Source organism: Oncorhynchus mykiss, chromosome 7 (genome assembly GCF_013265735.2).
Source record: "Oncorhynchus mykiss isolate Arlee chromosome 7, USDA_OmykA_1.1, whole genome shotgun sequence".
Lineage (NCBI taxonomy): Eukaryota > Metazoa > Chordata > Actinopteri > Salmoniformes > Salmonidae > Oncorhynchus > Oncorhynchus mykiss.
The window spans coordinates 27,504,379-27,524,531 of record NC_048571.1 but is presented as its reverse complement, the minus strand read 5'-3'; the positions used below and the strand labels follow the sequence as shown (position 1 = coordinate 27,524,531).

General features: G+C 41.2%; 1 protein-coding gene across 1 annotated transcript in view; it reads right to left on the bottom strand.

Moving 5' to 3' along the window:
• LOC110527593 (cholecystokinin receptor-like) overlaps positions 1 to 18,623 on the bottom strand; it is a 48,847-nt gene extending 30,224 nt beyond the window's left edge. Inside the window, exons 1-2 of the mRNA XM_021608978.2 lie at positions 18,174 to 18,623; positions 10,244 to 10,492 (exon numbers count right to left, since the gene is read on the bottom strand). Coding sequence (XP_021464653.2) covers positions 10,244 to 10,492; positions 18,174 to 18,345 — 421 coding nt within the window. The 5' untranslated portion in view covers positions 18,346 to 18,623. The remainder of the gene's footprint in view (positions 1 to 10,243; positions 10,493 to 18,173) is intronic.
• Positions 18,624 to 20,153: the final 1,530 nt, after the last annotated feature.

The following is a 20,153-nucleotide window of genomic DNA, read 5'->3' as shown; positions in this document are numbered from 1 at the left end:
GCTCCAGAGTATACTCGCCAATGTCCAGTCTCTTTACAACAAGGTAGATGAAAGGGTTACCTTCCAGAGAGACATAAGAGATTGTAAAATTCTCTGTTTCAAAGAAACATGGCTCACTCAGGAAATGTTAGAGTCGGTACAGCCATCCTATTTCTTCACGCATTGCGCCGACAGAAACAAACATCTCTCTGGTATGAAGAATGGTGGGGGTGTATGCCTTATGATTAACGACTCGTGGTGTAATCATAACAACATACAGAAACTCAAGTCCTTTTGTTCAGCTGACATATAATTCCTTACAATCAAATGCCGACTGCATTATCTACCAAGATAATTATTTTCTATTATAATCACAGCCGTGTATGTCCCTCCCAAGCAGATACCTCGATGGCCCTGAAAGAACTTCACTGGACTCTATGTAAACTGGAAACCATATATCCTGAAGATGCATTTATTGTAGCTGGGGATTGTAACAAAGCTAATCTGAAAACAAGGCTCCCTAAATTTTATCAGCATATCGAATGCACAACTCGAGCTGGCAGCATTCTGGATCATTGCTACTCTAACTTCCGCAATGCATACAAAGCCCTCCCCCACCCTCCTTCAGGCAAATCTGACCACGACTCCATTTTGTTGCTCTCAGCCCATAGACAGAAACTACAACAGGAAACACCCGAGTTCAGGTCTGTACAACGCTGGTCCGACCAATCGGATTCCACGTTTCAAGATTGCTTCGATCACGTGGACTGGGATATGTTTCGGATAGCCTCAGAAAACAACATTGATGGATATGCTGACTCTGTGAGCAAGTTTATTAGCAAGTGCATCAGTGATGTTGTACCCACGGTGACTATTAAAACCTTCCCTAACCAGAAACCGTGGATTGATGGCAGCATTCGCGCAAAACTGAAAGCGCGAACCACTGCTTTTAATCGTGGCAAAGCGACTGGAAATATGACCGAATACAAACAGTGTAGCTATTCCCTCCGCAAGTCAATCAAACAAGCTAAGCGTCAGTATAAAGACAAAGTAGAGTGACAATTCAACGGCTCAAACACGAGAGGTATGTAGCAGGGTCTACAGGCAATCACGGATTACAAAAAGAAAACCAGCCCACTCGCAGATATTGAGATCTTGCTCGCAGAAAAATTAAACAACTCTTTGCTCGCTTTGAGGACAATAAAGTGCCACTGACATGGCCCGCAACCAAAACCTGTGCGCTCTCCTTCACCGTGGCCAACGTGAGTGAAACATTTAAATGTGTTAACCCTCGCAGGGCTGCCGGCCCAGACGGCATCCCTAGCCGCGTCCTCAGAGCATACGCAGACCAGCTGGTTGGTATGTTTATGGACATATTCAATCAATCCCTATCCCAGTCTGCTGTGTCCAAATGCTTCAAGAGGGACAATATTGTTCCTGTCCCCAAGAAAGCTAAGGTAACTGAGCTAAACAAATATCGCCCCATAGCACTCACTTCTGTCATCATGAAGTGCTTTGAGATACTAGTCAAGGATCATATCACCCCCACCCTACCTGATACCCTGGACCCACTCCAATTTGCCCACCACCCCAATAGCTCCACAGAAGACGCAATCGCAACCACACTGCACACTGACCTATCCCATCTGGACAAGAGAAATAACTATGTAAGAATGCTGTTCATTGACTACAGCTCAGCATTTAACACCATAGTACCCTCCAAACTCGTCATTAAGCTCGAGACCCTGGATCTGAATCCCACACTGTGCAACTGGGTCCTGGACTTTCTGACGGGCCGCCCCTAGGTGGACAGGGTAGGAAACAACATCTCCACCCCGCTGATCCTCAACACGGGGGCCTCCTGTACTCACTCTTCACCCATGACTGCGTGGTGCACGCCTCGAACTCAGTCACCAAGTTTGCAGACGACAATACAGTGGTAGGTTTAATTACCAACGACGAGGGCCTACAGGGAGAAGGTGGGGGCCCTCAGAGAGTGGTGTCAAGAAAATAACAAAGGAGATCATCGTGGACATCAGGAAACAGCAGAGGGGGCACCCTATCCACATCAACGGGACAGTAGTGGAGAATGTAGAAAGATTTACTTTCCTTGGCGTACACATCACGGACAAACTGAAATGATCCACCCACACAGACAGCGTGTGAAGAAGGTGCAACAGTGCCTCTTCAACCTCAGGAGGCTGAAGATATTTGGCTTGTCACTGAAAACACTAAGAAACTTTTACAGATGCACAATCGAGAGCACAATCGAGAGCATCCAGATGCCTGGTACGGCATCTGCTCCCACCACAACCGTAAGGTTCTCCAGAGGATAACGCATCACTGGGGGCAAACTACCTGCCCTCCAGGACACCTACATCACCCGATGTCACAGGAAGTCCAAAAAGTTCATCAAGGACAACAACCACCCAAGCCACTGCCTCTTCACCCCGCTGTCATCCAGAAGTCGAGGTTAGTACAGGTGCATCAAAGCTGGGACCGAGAGACTGAAAAACAGCTTCTATCTCAAGGCCATCAGACTGTTAAACAGCCATCACTAACATTGAGTGTATGCTACCAACATACTGACACAAATCTTTAGCCACTTTAATAATTGGATGTAATAAATGTATCACTACTCACTTTAAACAATTTCTCTTTATATCATGATTACATTTAACCTACATTACTCATCTCATATGAATATAATGTACTCTATACCATCTACTGCATCTTGCCGATGCCGCACAGCCATCGCTCATCCACATATGTATATATACATATTCTTATTCATCCCTTTACATTTGTGTGTATAAGGTAGTTGTTGTGAAATTGTTAGATTACTTGTTAGATATTACCACACTGTCGGAACTAGAAGCACAAGTATTTTGCTACACTCGCATTAACATCTGCTAACCATGTGTTTGTGACCAATACAATTTGATTTGATTTCACTATTGTAGCTGGAAACTGCTGATTTTTTTAATGGAATATCTACATAGGCATACAGAGGTCCACTATCAGCAACCATCACTTTGTGTTCCAATGGTATGTTGTGTTAGCTAATCCAAGTTTATCATTTTAAAAGGCTAATTTATCATTAGAAAACCCTTTTGCGATTATGTTAGCACAGCTGAAAACTGTTGTGCTGATTTAAAGAAGCAATAAAACTGGCCTTCGTCAGACTAGTTGAGTATCTGGAGTTTCAGCATTTGTGGGTTCAATTACAGGCTCAAAGTGGCCAGAAACAAATACTTTCTTCTGAAACTCATTAGTCTGAAAAATGAAGGCCATTCAATGCGAGAAATTGCCAAGGAACTGAAGATCTTGTGCAATGCTGTGTACTACTCCCTTCACAGAACAGAGCAAACTTGTTCTAACCAGAACGGAAAGCAGAGTGGGAGGCCCCGGTGCACAACTGAGCAAGAGGACAAGTACATTTGAGTGTCTAGTTTGAGAAATAGACGCCTCACAAGTCCTCAACAGGCAGCTTCATTAAATAGTACCCGCAAAACACCAGTCTCAACGTCAACAGTGAAGAGGCGACTCCGGGATGCTGGGCTTCTAGACAAAGTTGCAAAGAAAAAGCCATATCTCAGACTGGCCAGTAAAATTAAAAGATTAAGATGGGCAAAAGGACACAGACACTGGACAGAGGAACTCTGCCTAGAAGGCCAGCATCCCGGAGTTGCCTCTTCACTGTTGACATTGAGACTGTTGTTTTGCGGGTACTATTTAATGAAGCTGCCATTTGAGGACTTGTGAGGCGTCTGTTTCTACCATTCTGACCAATGGGGCTGTGCTCAGTATCAACATAATGATTTGTTTCATACTGATGAAAAATGTACTCTGACTTAGATTGCTGAGAATTGTTTAAGCTAGTGGATGAGGAGAGTATAGTGGGGAAGGAAAAGCGACTGGGGGGGTGGAGGACGGTGTCATGCGGAAGAGGAAAAAGGGGCAGAATATAGGAAAAGGGAGGGGAGAGGCTGGTGTGGTCAAAGGCACTAAGGAACCTTTGCCTGCTGCCGGGGGGGGGGGGGGGGGGGGGGGGGGGAAGAGAAAGGGCAGGTCTTCAAGATTGGAGATGGAGATGAGGAAGGTGAATCTGAGGAAGAGGACGATGAGGAAGATTTATTTTAAGACTCCTCCTCAATGGGTCCAGAGTTGACAGCCAGTCAGGCAGAGGGGTCAAAGTATACGATGAGGGAACTGTAACGGTTCCCAAAAGAGACTAAGGGGAAAAAAAGTTAATCTTGAGGCTTTTTATGCGATCCGGTAAAGTTTGTAAGATCAGTCCAAACGTATGAAAAACGAAGGGCATGGTGTCCTCTCTCCCAGGAAATGGTTTATGTTGTGGAAGTGGATAAAGGTCTACCTTCAGATGCTGTTAAGATGAATTATTTATTTTTGGCACTGAGGATTTTTGAGCTTTGCCATTGATCTCTTTCTTTGCTGGCTTTTCTCCCACTTCTTATGGAGACTCTTTGGGTAGGCTCGCTTAATATAAATGGCGCCAGAGATGTGGGAAAGGGAGTGTTTTGGGTGAATATGTAGAACAAAAAAAAGTAAAGGTTTTGTTTCTGCAGGAGACTCATAGTGATTTGGTGAATGAAGTCAATTGGGGGCTCTAGTGGAAAGGGGCAAGTGTACTGAGCCATGGGACAAATATTATTGCAGGGGTTGCAGTCCTTTTTGTACCTGGTCTGCCTGTAAAAATGTGCTCCTCAAATGAGGTGTATAGGGGAAGACTGCTTGTAGAAGAGCAGAAATTAACAACAGGGGTTTTGTCTTTATAAATGTGTTTGCGCCTAACACAGGGAGAGAGAGGGGACTTCTATTTGGGTGTCTTAGACAGGAACTCTCACAGGTAGCGCCTGAGGAGACACTGGTGGTCGGTGGGGACCTGCACATTGGATTTTACGAAAGATAGAAATGGGGAGGAGCCTCATTCAGGATCAGTGGGTATGTTAAGGGACATCATTAAGCAGTTTGACCTAGTGGATGTTTGGCAAACTAGACATCCCAACACAAGACAGTATGGGTGAAGGTTTTTGGAGCAAGGGTGAGTGCAGCCCGGCTTGATCGATTTTACATGTCCAGGAATAAGAGCAATAGGCTGTTGGGCACTACCATTCTCCTGGTGGGTTTTTCGGATCATCACATAACCATGACTCAGCTGTCTTTTTCACCAGGGCCTCGGCAGGCATCCTATTGGAAGTTTAATGTAAAGCCCTTACAAGATGTCACTTTTTGCTCAGGTTTCCAGAATTTTTGGGAATGGTGGGGGCAGCGAAGAGAGGAGTATGAGTCTGAGTCAATGGTGGGATCCGGCTTTTCTGTTAACAGTATACAGCTTTTGCATCCTCAGAGGCTAGGATAATTTTAGGGGAACTCGAACGTAGTATTAGTGAGATGGAGATTGAGTTGGTGGGGCATGGCAATATAAGCTTCCAGGATAATTTAGCTGAATTAAGTAGGGACCTAGGCAGTTTTTTTCAGGTTAAAGCAAAGGGAGCACTTGTAAGAGTTAGGTTGCTCTGGTTGCACTGCTCTGTTGCACTGCTCTGTTCAGACTATAAGATACAGTGGTTGCTCCACTAAACAGTTTGCGATTATGCTGCGGGAATTTGTGGTTTAGTATGGTACCCTGCTTCACTACTTCATTGCTCCAGACCAGTGAAAGGGGGAGTTAGAGCTCTGATTATGCTTTTGGGTCCCAAGGCACTATTGTGTCGCTGTAGTACTGTAGCCTACTCCCGACCAGTCTCGTTGTACAGCGTCTTAGTGGTGCCGCGGTCTAAGACACTTAGACTACAGATGCTGGTTCATACCCGTGCCAGCCTCGACTGGGAGATCAATGAGATTACTGTAGGTTTTTGGTTTCTCTCCCTCCAAAACAGAAATAAATTATTCTAAATAACAAACTTGATTTATTTACAAGAATGGCCTTCTTCCTCACTCATTTTAAGTTATTTGAAAATGAAATCTTCTCCAAAATATTGTTTTTATTAAACAAATTGATTATTAGAATTACAAAAAAGCCCCTTGGATATTCTCACTGATATATTATTAACCCTGTTATTAGCAGGACAATATATATTGGTCATATTGGTCATGGCTCCTGAGTGGTGCACAATGGGATTGGCTTGCAGTTCTCCAGCTGTATCCACTGAAATATCGGTGAGCACGCGAGGTTCAAGGCACGAGGGCAGGGGGCACCGGATGGGCCGTAGAGCCGCACACAGAAGATGGACCTAGCCCATGGGGAAGGCAGGAGGAGGAAGTGGTGAAGGGGGAGGGGGGGTGGACCCCCACCCCACCCCACCCCACCCCAATGGGTTGCACAGAGCAACACTTTAAGGGGCATTGCACTAACAAATGGCACTGACTAGGAAAACGTTCCCGCTGTTATTAGTGCCCGTCTGCACGTTGAAACTAAAACAATGTAACTAATAATGGCGCAAAAAACTCCCCTTAGTTATGAATTCGGAGGGCAGGTATTATTAAATATTAAAGCATTTGACCTCTCACTAAAGGCGTCACTCAAAAGTTATACTTATATCCGAACTAGATTTAACAAAAAATGACATGCAAAGCACACATTTGTAAATCCCAAACTCTAAAAGTAATTGGAAAGGTAGATACAAATGATTTGTGACATTGTGGTTACAATGAAGAATGTAAACAAGATGCTGTGTTTTTATTTACAGTAGTGATGGACAGATGGTGGCATTTTGAAAAAAGGGTTTTCAAACACTTGTAGCGAGATTAGCAGGACAATAGACAGTTATAGCCTGGCTACTGTAGGTGTGAAAGTCACGCCTGCCCAGTACTCCTCACCCCGCCCTAAACTCCACCCTTAGCACAGTTACCGTACAAAAACAAGCTGTTTATCTAAAAAAAAACATGACATTGCGACCAAAGAGAACAGACAAAATGGACATCGTTTTCATGGTTCATTATGGGCTATTATAATATTGACCATGGTGTTCAGGTCAGGATAACCAAAACACTTCTTTATTAATGCAACCGCTGTGTCAGATTTCAAAAAGGCTTTACGGCGAAAGCACACTGCGATTATGTTAGGTCAGCGCCTAGATACAGAAACCCATACAGCCATTTTCCAACCAAGGAGAGTGTCACAAAAGTCAGAAATAACATTAAAATTAATCACTTACCTTTGATGATCTTCATCTGGTGGCACTCCCAGGTCTCCATGTTAGACAACAAATGTTTGTTTTGTTCGATAATGTTCATCTCGATGTCCAAATACCTACGTTTTGTTGGTGCGTTTAGTTCAGAAATCCAAAGGCACAATGCGAGCTCTCAACACTAAGACAAAAAGTCAAAAAAGTACAATAAAAGATAATAGAAACATGTCAAACGATGTTTAAAATCAATCCTCAGGTTGTTTTTGTCATAAATAATAAATACTATTTCAACCGGACAAAAGCTTTGTCAATGGAAAAAGTAACCAAGGAATGCGCGCTCCCAATCACATGCTTGGTTCATGTCTGGAAATTTCCACTGTCCTCTCATTGAACGTGGTGCATCTAAAAAGCCTGAAACAATGCCTAAAGACTGGTCACATGTTGAGGAAGCCATAGAGATCGTGAACCGGGTCCTAAGTCTTTGTATGGTGGATAGGCTTTCAATGGAAAAACAGCCTTTCAAAATAATAGTATTTCCTGGTTGGATTTTCCTCGGGTTTTCATGTGCCATATCAGTTCTGTTATACTGAGACATTATTTTAACAGTTTTGGAAACTTTAGAGTGTTTTCTATCCAAATCTACATGTATATCCAGCTTATGGGCCTGAGTAGCAGGCAGTTTAATTTGGGCACGCTTTTCATCTGGAGGTCAAAATACTGCCCCCTGCCCAAGACAGGTTTTAAACAATATTTATATTTTTGATACTGTGGGAATGGTCCGTGGGTATTAAGAACAATCCTGTCAAAGTTGTTTATTTTGTGACATCAGGGAGGACGGTATAGCACAGAAGAACGGTAGCTTTGGAAGTGAAAATTTCTATTAGTTTTCTACCTTGAATGTTTAAAACTTGTTATGGCTGCAATCCCACTAACGGGATAAGTGTCATCAACAATCGTTGAATAGCATAGTGCTACATTCAATAAATATTACTATAAATATGTATATTCATGAAATCACAAGTGCAATATAGGAAAACACATTTTTGCCTTTTGTTAATCCACCTGTCGTGTCAGATTTTGAAATGATTCAGTGAAAGCAATACAAGCGTTTGTGTAAATTTATCGATCGCATGATAAAACATCAAGTACACTTAGCATCAGGTAGGTTGGTCACGAAAAGCAATCAAATTAATCGTTTACCTTTGATTATCTTCGGATGTTTTCACTCACGAGACTCCCAGTTACACAACAAATGTTCCTTTTGTTCCATAAAAATTATTTTTATATCCAAAATACCTACGTTTGTTTGCCGCGTTATGTTCAAATCCACAGGAAAGAGTGGTCATGACAACGCAGACGAAAATTCCAAATAGTTTCCATAATGTCCACAGAAACATGTCAAACGTTTTTTATAATCAATCCTCAGGTTGTTTTAAAAATATATAATCGATAATATATCAACCGCAAATGTCTTTCACAATAGGAGAGGGAAAAGTAATACCTATCCAAAGTATGTTGTGCGAGCAAAACTCATGTGACCACTTGACGCGATGTTATCGTTCTGGCTAATTTTTCAAAATAAAAGCCTGAAACTATGTCTGAAGACTGTTGACACCTTGAGGAAGCGATAGGAAAAGGAATCTGGTTCATATCCCTTTAAATCCAGCAAAGGGAGGCTATGGAACATGGAGTTTTAAAAATAGAAGCTACTTCCTGTTTTGATTTTCCTCAGGGTTTCGCCTGCAATATCAGTTCTGTTATACACACAGACAATATTTTTACAGTTTTGGAAACTTTAGAGTGTTTTCTATCCAATACTAATAATAATATGCATATAATAGCAACTGAGACTGAGGAGCTGGCCATTTACAATGGGCACCTTTTCATCCAAGCTACTCAATACTGCCCCTGCAGCCATAAAAAGTTAAAATATACGATTGAATATTAAACTATTTGTGAGAAGAGGTAATGTCATGTTGGCCTTCTAAACAAGATACTTTTAACTAGTCAGTGGCCACACCCTCGTGAGCCATTACGTCGGCGTGAAGAACCGCCCCTTTCTCAGAAGTGTATAAAACCCACTCCTGACGAAACTTACATTAGACCAGTCCGCATGCTGCTGCGGCTACATGGCTGACAAATGGTTTAAAACTACAAGTCCAGAAAACCAGACCGCGTGTTGTGTTGGCTACACGGCTAGAAATTGTTAAACTCTTTGACTATCAATCACTACAGAATAAGAGCAATCCTAAACATAGAATTACTGGTCTGCAGCTAGAAATGACATAAACCTAGGATGAGAATACTGACATCTGCCGAAACATCTATTCTAAGAACATGACGTATCCATTATGAACACAACCCAAGAATTTCTGTTGATTGACTCTTCAGCAGACGGACCAGTGATTTCATCAGAGAGAGACAACAAGACAAACAAACGTGTATATATATATATGTACATTGCAATTTCTTTGAGAATGAGCGATCGTTCATGTGCAAAGGATTAGCATTTCAATTAATATAATTATCAACTGTGCGTAGTGAATCCATTTAGTCTTTCCTGCTCTTTTATCTGTCCCCACCCCTTTCCATTGTCTACCAAGCCATCATACCGGTTTAGCCCACTAGGGACGTATCAATATATTGTGTAGTAACCAATATCTACTGTTCGTTTGTTACGTATGTACGTATGTTACGTATATTAGTTAGTTAGTAAATAAATAATTAAACCAATTTGTATATTGCTGATTTAGGCTAGAGTTCGTGCAGATATCCAAGAGTTTGCGACATTCAGTAATGGGAACTTATGAGGTAATAATAATTCATTAGTAGAAGACTGTAATTGATCAGATATTAAAATATCTGAAGATTTATATTCGGGACATTATAACTCTGTAATTCTCAACATTGTCCGTGGTGCTCCGACTTCCTAGTTAATGAATGTTTACATGATTAGTTTAATCACATAATAAACCTAGAGTACTGATTGGATATAAACACATCTTCACATTTAATGATAGTCCAGACATGACAACATGTAATTAGATAATTGGTGAAATTTGTGCAGTTCGACTGCTTTGCAGACTGTCTGGAGATGGCCACAATCTTACCCATGAAGTAGGTGACCATTTTACACATGGCGGCTCCGAAGATGAAGTCCTCCAGCAGGTTTGGGATGAGCGTGAAGGGCATGCAGAAGACAGCCAACATCAGGTCACTTACTGCCAGCGACAGCAAGAAGGAGTTAGTGACCGTGCGCATGCGCTTATTGACCGTCAGGACCACAATGATCAGAAGGTTGCCAAAGACGCTGAGCAGGAAGATGAGCGAGTAGAGCAGGATGCGCACCGAGTCCATCTCTGAGAGAGAGAGAGGCAGATGACAATGATCACATATTAAAACATCAGTAAAAGTCGGAAGTTTACATACACTTATGGCGGAGTCATTAAAAAGTATTTTTCAACCACTCCACAAATTTATTGTTAACAAACTATAGTTTTGGCAAGTCGGATAGGGCATCTACTTTGTGCATGACAAGTCATTTTTCCAACAACTGTTTAGAGACAGATTATTTCACTTATAAGTCGCTGTATCACCATTCCAGTGGGTCAGAAGTTTACAAACACTAAGTTGACAGTGCCTTCAAATAGCTTGGAAAATTCCAGAAAATTATTCAATGGCTTTAGAAGCTTCTGTCAATGTATTTCAAAGCCTACCTTCAAACTGAGTGCCTCTTTGCTTGACATAATGAGAAAATCAAAAGAAATCAGCAAAGACCTCAGAAAAAAAATTATAGACCTCCACAAGTCTGGTTCATCCTTGGGAGCAATTTCCAAATGCCTGAAAGTACCACGTTCATCTGTACAAACAATAGTACGCAAGTATAAACACCATGGGAGCACGCAGCCACATACTGCTCAGGAAGGTTCTGTCTCCTAGAGATGAATGTACTTTGGTGCGAAAAGTGCAAATCAATCCCAGAACAACAGCAAAGGACCAAGATGCTGGAGAAAACAGGTACAAAAGTATCTACATCCACAGTAAAACGAGTGCTATATCGACATAACCTGAAAGGTTGCTCATCAAGGAAGAAGCCACTGTTCCAAAACCGCCATAAATTAGCCAGACTGCGGTTTGCAACTGCACATGCGGACAAAGATAGTACTTTTCTGAGAAATATCCTCTGGTCTGATGAAACAAAAATTGAACTGTTTGGCCATAATGACCAGGAGGAAAGGAGGAGGAGAAAGCGGGAGGCTTGCAAGCCGAAGAACACCATGCCAACCGTGAAGCACGGGGGTGACAGCATCATGTTATGGGGGTGCTTTGCTGCAGGAGGGACTGGTGCAGTTCACAAAATAGATGGCATAACGAGGCAGGAAAATTATTGGATTTATTGAAACAACATCAAGACATCAGTCAGGAAGTTAAAGCTTGGTCGCAAATGGGTCTTCCAAAAGGACAATGACCCCAAGCATACTTCCAAGGTTGTGGCAAAATGGCTTAAGGACAACAAAGTCAACGTATTGGAGTGGCCATCACAAAGCCCTGACATTAATCCTATAGAAAATTTGTGGGCAGAACTGAAAAAGCGTGTGCGTGCAAAGTGGCCTACAAACTTGACTCAGTTACACCAGCTCTGTCAGGAGGAATGGGCCAAAATTCACCCAACTTATTGTGGGAACCTTGTGGAAGGTTACTCGAAACGTTTGACCTAAGTTGAACAATTTAAAGGCAATGCTACCAAATACTATTTGAGTGTATGTAAACTTCTGACCCACTGGGAATGTCATAAAATAAATAAAAGCTGAAATAAATCATTCTTTCTAGTATCATTCTGACATTTCACATTCTTAAAATAGAATGGTGATCCTAACTGACCTAAGACAGGGAATTTGTACTAGGATTAAATGTCAGGTTTGATTGAGTTTAAATGTATTTGGCTAAGGTGTATGTAAACTTCCGACTTAAACTGTACAGTCGTTTTATTTATATTAGTTCAACAATTTTTTATGTACATTTCGTTTAGTTTCAGTTCGTTTTCAGATGTATTTGACTAGTTTTATGAATAGATTGTCAGAGTCGTGTGTATAGGTGGCAAGGAAGTCAGGCGCAGAAGAGTCAAAAATTGAGTTTAAAATGGAATCATTTAATAAATGTCCAAGTAACATGCTCCATAACACTAACAAGTACAGACATAAACAAACATGGGTACGAGGACCCGTCGCGCACCTATACAACAAACACAACACTGACATAAAACAATCTCTGACAAAGACATGAGGGGAAACAGAGGGTTAAATACACAACAGGTAATGAATGGAATAGAAACCAGGTGTGTGGGAAGACAAGACAAAACCAATGGAAAATGAAAAATGGATCAATGATGGCTAGAAGACCGGTGAAGTTGACCCCCGAGCACCGCCCCAACAAGGAGAGGCAACAACTTTTGGCAGAAGTCGTGACATAGTTGTATATAAAAATGTATTGGATTTACAGTATATAGCACTTTTCTACCAACTGAGGTACTCAAAGCGCTTTTCATAATAAGGGGGAAACTCACCTCATCCACCACCAATGTGCAGCACCCACCTGGGTGATGTACGGCAACCATTTTTTTGCCAGAACGCTCACCACACATCAGGTGGAGATGTGAGGAGTGATATATGCCATGTAGGAATGAGGGGGGTGATTAGATGGCCATGACGGAATAGGGCAAGATTGGGAATTTAGCCATGACACTAGGATTAACTCTTGCACTCTTACGATAAGTGCCATCAGATTTTTTATTACCACAGAGAGTCAGGACATCTGTTTAACATCCCATCCGAAAGATGGCACCTTACGCAGGGCAATGTCTCCTTGCATCTACATGTCAACTGCATTAACTTTACAAGAATCCTGTAATCAAAGTTAATGAGGTTTTGACTGCAGTGGACTGCAAGCTTCTGCAGTTGCCCTTCACCAACTTCATCCTGCAGTTTTTGTCTGCATTGTGGGAGGCTCTATTGTCAACCAATCATTAGGGTGTTTTTGTTAGACTAACGCGAACGTGACCAAAGACATGACTGAAACAGGATTTATATGTACAACAATGGATATACAAATAAATGTGATATTTGAGGCTCTTTCTCTCTAAGTGATTGTACAATATACACATATTATATTATGAATTTAGTTTGTGAGTGTGTGATATGTTTACTTCGACATTATAAAGAAAACGTTTCATAAACAATAGCAACCCTGCCATGTTAATCTGAGCCTTGCTGTTAGAAAACCACATTTGGGTCCGACTTTCGGCTGTCACTTCATTCCTAGACGTTCATCTACAGTCTACAGCTTTATCCTTACCACTCAAACGCTCCCAATATCTGCAGTGCTGCTTGTGGCAATGTCATTGCGCTGAGTATACCTTAGAATCAGGGTTTCCCAAACTAGGGGTCGCAACCCCAAATGGGGTTGCTTGATTTGAAAATTGGGTCACGAGTGAAAATTTGCGCCTGGTAGATCCAGGGTTATGCCAGAAACCTCTGGTTGCTGCACGATGCGGTTGTAATAGCCTAATAAACTGTATGCTTTCCCAAGTCGTAGTGGGAGGACTACACACCATATCATCACGACTTAAAGTTTACTTCGATATGGTTATTATATCAATATTTACGCACAAAGGCGTTTCTACAGCCAATTTGTGCATAATTAATTTTACAGACACCAAACAAATCCCGCCATGTCGAACAAACAAATGATCTGTCAGCATTTATAAAATTGTACCGAAACCTAATGTTTCCATCACAGCTGTCCTGATTTTATACCGTATTAAATTACCTGCATTAAAACTGTGGATGTTAACGTGGTTAGTGATGTTATTTTCTACACAGGATCAATCATACGTTATTGTATGATTGTAATACCTTTCTGATGCATTTCATTCACTTCAAACCATACTGTCAAAAATACTGTCAGCCTGATTTTTACATGGTGGGGGTCGCATTTATAAAAAAAACACTGAACATAATTCATGATGGCCTTTATTTTATGTATGAAACGGGCTTGTTAAAAGTACTCTAAAAGTACTCTTTACTCATAGAAGTAAAGTTGCCTGGACGATTATTTTGTGTTGCCACACCGGCAGAACCTTTCCAGTTGAAAAAATATTTCTCTAGGAACACCTCTGAAAAGGGTATTTAAGGAACCCCTGTGTAAACGTTTTGTGACGGGAGGAGTTCAATTTTTAACTGTTTTAATATAGGAGGTGGCAGCCTATCGGATTAGAGGTGTGGCTTTCAGATAGTTATGTTTGGTCCACTGTTAGCGTAAATGTCATTCCTGTTAAGTTTGTACACTGCAACAAAAAAAATCCTTGAAAATGTATAGAATTTTATATTCTAATATAATAGTAACATTGCTGATTACATTCAGTATTAAAGTGGTAACTAATCCAACTATGGGATTTGCATAGGCTTCTGAGCTACTCATAAACCTCTGTTAGCCTCATTGATGCTACAAAACTGTCAGTGTTAAACCTTGATGACAATACAGCAGAAAAGTTTAACAGAAATGACATCTACTCTCAAAAAGATATATTAAAGCCACGCCCCTAATAAGCCAAGCCTCCATTCCATGGTTCCTCCAGGAAGGTGCAAATATGAAGCATTGAACAGCCATTGTTCCTTGAGGAACTCTAGGGTTTCCTTGATAATCTCAAGGGTTCCTTGAGTCAGTCCTTATTCTAAGAGTGTAGACTCTGCGATATTACTTTGCCATGAGCAGCACCACAGATATTGAGATGAGCAAGATGCAAGACTTCGCTCTCACACAGTATCTCCACAAATGCATGGGTTCGCTTCACACCATTACAGCATGATAGCCACAGGACCAAAACAGTGGAGTGAAGTGAAGTTTAACCTCGCGGTTTAAATATTTTATTTCAGTTTGATGTTTTTTTCAGGATTAGTTTTTGTTTTAGTTTCAGTTTATTGTAACCTTGGATGGAAGGGACAGTTACTGTCAGGCTATAAATTGCTCTGTCTCCAAGACAGCCGAGTCAGCAAAAAATATTTTAGCCATGGAGTCTGCAGATAAAGTCTACATTATAAGGAAAGTATGTCAGGACTGTGTGTGTGTGTGTGTGTGTGTGTGTGTGTGTGTGTGTGTGTGTGTGTGTGTGTGTGTGTGTGCTTGTCTGCGTGCATGTGTGTGCATGCGTGCATATGCTTGTATGTAAGGGGGGCTTGTGTCGTATCTATGAGTGCAGTTCTATCTATACCTTTTCCCCATAATTTTGGTCCATACCTCTCCTATTTTGAGGAAAGGTATCTCCACAGGTTTTCATTTTTTTTCTATATTTGATTAATTACACAACTTTGTCTGGTGATAGTTAAGTTGAAAATATATGAACTTTAATAGTGATGCTCTGTGGAAAATGCAATTTCAGCATATTGAGCCATAAATGTGATGCACCAGTGGAGTGTGAAATATATAGAATTATATAGACTTTGATTTAATTTCCTCCTCTACTATAGTAAAAACTTATGAGAGAACAGCGAATAGCCTGGAACCACAAGGTCTGTTTCAGTCTGATAATAGACGCCTAGTCTACTAAGTATGCACCAGACACAGCCAGCCGTGCGGAGTTTCTCAGCTATTGTAATGTTCAGTGGTGCATGACAAGCAGCGGCAAAAACTGATTTGTTCTTATTGTCACTCAAAGAGAGTCGAGCATATAACAAATGCTTCTTTTTTTATTCTTGTAGATCATAATAAGCTTGAATATGAATTAAAGATGCCTCATTTAAATTAAATATGACCAAATATAAAACTGAAGGATACCATATTTAATTTAACAATATAATTTGAATGTGTTGCGATCGATGTGGTTGGGGTATCAATAGAAATCACTCCAGCCAGCTGACCGAAAACAGTTTGTGATTCTCCAAAGTAACCACCCTTTGCCTTGATGACAGCTTTGCACACTCTTGGCATTCTCTCAACCAAATTCATGAGGTAGTCATCTGAAATGCATTTAAAATAAACAGGTGTGCTTTGTTCAAAGTTAATTTGTGGAATTTCTTTCCTTCTTAATGCGTTTTAGCCAGTTGTGACAGGCAGGAGTGGTATACAGAAGATAGTTATATTTGGTAAAAGTCCATATTATGGTAAGAACAGCTCAAATAAGCAAAAAGACAATAACAGTCCATCATTACTTTAAGACATGAAGGTCAGTCAATGCGGAAAATGTCCAAGAACTTCAAGTGCGGTTGCAAAAACCATCAAGCGCTATGATGAAAGGGCTCTCATGAGGACCGCCACAGGAAACGAGGACCGAGAGTTATCTCCGCTGAAGAGGATAAGTTCATTAGAGTTACCAGCCACAGAAATTGCAGCCCAAATAAATGCTTCACAGAGTTCAAGTAATAGACACATCTCAACATCAATTGTTCAGAGTAGAGTCTGTGAATCAGGCCTTCATGGTCGAATTACTGCAAAGAAACAACTACTACAGGACACCAATAAGAAGAAGAGACTTGCTTGGGCCAAGAAACACGACCAATGGACATTAGATCAGCGGCAATCCAAATTTGAGATTTTTGGTTCCGACCGCTGTGTCTTTGTGAGACACAGAGTAGGTGAACAGATGATCTCTGCATGTGTGATTTACACCTTGAAGCATGGAGGAGGAGGTGTGATGGTGTAGTGATGCTTTGCTGTTGACACCGTCTACGATTTTTTTTAAAAATTCAAGGCACACTTAACCAGCATGGCTACCACAGCATTCTGCAGCGATACGCCATCCCATCTGGTTTGCGCTTAGAGGGACTATAATTTGATTCTCAACAGGACAATTACCCAACACACCTCCAAGCTGAGTAAGGGCTCTTTGACCAAGAGTGATGGAGTGCTACATCAGATGACCTGGCCTCCACAATCACCCGACCTCAACCCTACTGGGATGGTTTGGGATGAGTTGGACGGCAGAGTGAAGGAAAAGCAGTCACCAAGAGCTTAGAGTATGTGGGAACTTCAAGACTGTTGGAAAAGCATTCCAGGGGAAGCTGGTTGAGAGAATGCCAAGAGTGTGCAATGCTGTCTTCAAGGCAAAGGGTGGCTACTTTGAATAATCTCCAAAATATTTGTATATAACACTTTTGGTTACTACATGATTCCATATGTGTTATTTAATAGTTTTGATTATTCACTATCATTCTACAATGTAGAAAATAGTAAAAATAAAGAAAAACCCTTGAATGTGTAGGTGTGTTCAAACCTGTATATTAACTTTTTTGTTGTGCCTAGATAAAGAACCATTACCTTATGTGAACACTGAATGAGTGGTCACCAATTTTATTTTCAACACTTTCCCTAGATGCCACTAGTCTTGTTCAACTAAACATTTCATCCGTTTTATCCGAAGTGTCCCCACTTGCATCACCGAACAACTAGCTTTTGTGTGGCATTGACTAGTAAGACGCTTCAGGAAGGTGTCACCTATGCCAGCAAGGCAGATTTTGCACCAGGAACGGGCCGAATCGGGAGGAAGTTGTACTCTCTAAGCAAGCAGCATGACGTCCTTTACATGTGCAATGTCATTTTGTTCCAAAATTTGATTTATTTGTTGTTTTTTAAAAGGCAATTACTCAAAAATGACAAACTAAAATTAATTTTAACACACAAACCTTCAGGGGTCATTTTGCAACAAAAAAATTCTGCCCACTCATTTCCCTTTAAAATGTGTTTGCCTTAGGATTGCCAGCATGCACATATCTAAATCTTACCAAACCTGACTTTCTTTCTGTCAGAAAATATACATTTCCATTAAGGTGGGCGTTTTCCCCCAAGTTACCCTATTGTTCAATGTGGTGTGAACAACCTGCTGCTGTGACAAACAATGCCAAATATTGAAAATTATTTTCTTCACCACCCATCATATAATTTAATGGAGGAATTAATCTCATGTAATTAATTTAATGATAGGAAATGATTCAAGAACCTCAAAACAACAGAGATAGTTATAGAGAATCTTTAGGAATCTTCCAGTATTACCTTTTTGTCGTGCGGATGGGGGTTTTGTGATGACAGACGCATTGGTACAGGTAGTATTGGTAACTTCCTTGCTCATATTTCCAGATGCGTTCATGGATGATTTGCTCTGCAGGCGTGGCACACAGTCCAGGAATGTTGACAAGGAAGTTTCATTCGAAGTTTGTAATGCCATGTTTTTTTTCTCTGTTCTTCAAACTATTAAAATTAATCAAATGACTTTTCATCCTTATCAGTTGTATCTCTATGAAAGAACTATAAAGTTGCAAAGTGCATCACAAAAATGCCCATGGTAGCATATCTGGTCCACAGGATTATTTCCAATTTACTCTCCTGTCGTTTTGACATAGAAACGTTCTGTAGGCGAGCTGTCATATATGTCAATCCACTGACAGTCTGCGGAAAGATGCAGATCCATGAGTAGAGTCACCGAGAGCACACTGGCATTACTGTTGCGTGGAGACCTGAGAGATGTTCTGGCATATAGAGAGAGGGTGTGTGTTTTTATACTGAAGGATATCTCTCTCTCTGTCGCTCTCTCTCTCCTCTCTTTGCGTGTCACTATATAAACACGCGTTGGAGAGGGGTGTTTGGGATGAGGGGCCATGCAGTTACTTAACTGCAGAACAGAAGCATATACTGTAGCTTGATGCTGCCTCCCAGTGGAAGTTACAACTCTTTAGCCCAGTGGTCGCCAACATTTTCTGAGCCAAGATCACTTTTTGAGTCCAAAGCAAGCCGAGATCTACCATTCAGATTTTTTTAAAGCATATTGCCTATACTTAAATTGCCTATGCTTAAATACTTATTTTCCATCATAATTTGCAAATAAATTAATAAAAAATCCTACAATGTGATTTTCTGGATTTTTTTTTCTCATTTTGTCTGTCAGTTGAAGTGTACCTATGATGAAAATTACAGGCCTCTCTCATCTTTTTAAGTGGGAGAACTTGCACAATTGGTGGCTGACTAAATACTTTTTTGCCCCACTGTATTTGATAAAACTCTGTATTTAACAAGTCTACCAAGGTCTTCGTTTTGTCCTCACACAACATTTTTCATTAAACTTTTCCACCCCGGACGCTTTATCTGGACATAGATCTGTGGGATCTCCTCCGGCCGAAGAAAAAAGCTAAGTAACATTATGCCGCTGTACTCTTAATATACAGGAGAACTGTTGCCTTATGGTGAGGATAGCCGAGTTGCAAGCTTGGTTTAAGACAAATCGTTAGGCAAGGGCAATTTAAGTTTTGGAAAGGATGATAAAGTGTCTGTCACAAATAAATACAGGTATTGGTGTTAAAACCCCTCCACAGTCCCCACAGATGAACAAATTTCTCATGGCTTCTGGAAAGAAATGCTGCAGGCATGCTTAACTGGTGACTATCATTCAGCCAATAAAAACTTTCAACTGGTTTTCTCCTCTAAGCATCAGAGCCTGATCTTCTCGGTTCTCTCCTCCACCAGTTTTGGGTCTGAGGTGCTGAAACAGCCTACCATTAGCTTGGGCAAATTAAAAACACAAGTCATTGGCGACTCCATTACCTGTAAAATTGCTTAAAAATAATCATCCAGTGATCATACATTGTTTACCAGGGGGCGGGGCTACCGACGTAAAGGTCAATCTAAAGATGTTACTGGCTGAGGCTAAAACTGCCGTGTGTAGATGGTACAAGGATATTGTTATCCACGGCGGCAACAACAATGCTAGGATGAAACAGTCAGAGGTCATCAAGTGGAACTGAGGATTGATGGACTCCATTCAAGCTGGAGGAGTGCTCTCATCTTATCTATCAACATAGACAGGACTCCTCAAGCTCCACAATGAGATATGATGCAAGCCAGGCAGCAGGCTGTTAGCCAGTCTGCCAGGAAAGTGGAGTCTGAGCTAGCACAGTCAGTGTAGTCATATCAGCTTTCCCCATTGAGACCGTTTTTGTTCTTCGATCTAGGTCGGGCAAACCTTAAGAAGGCGGTGTTCGC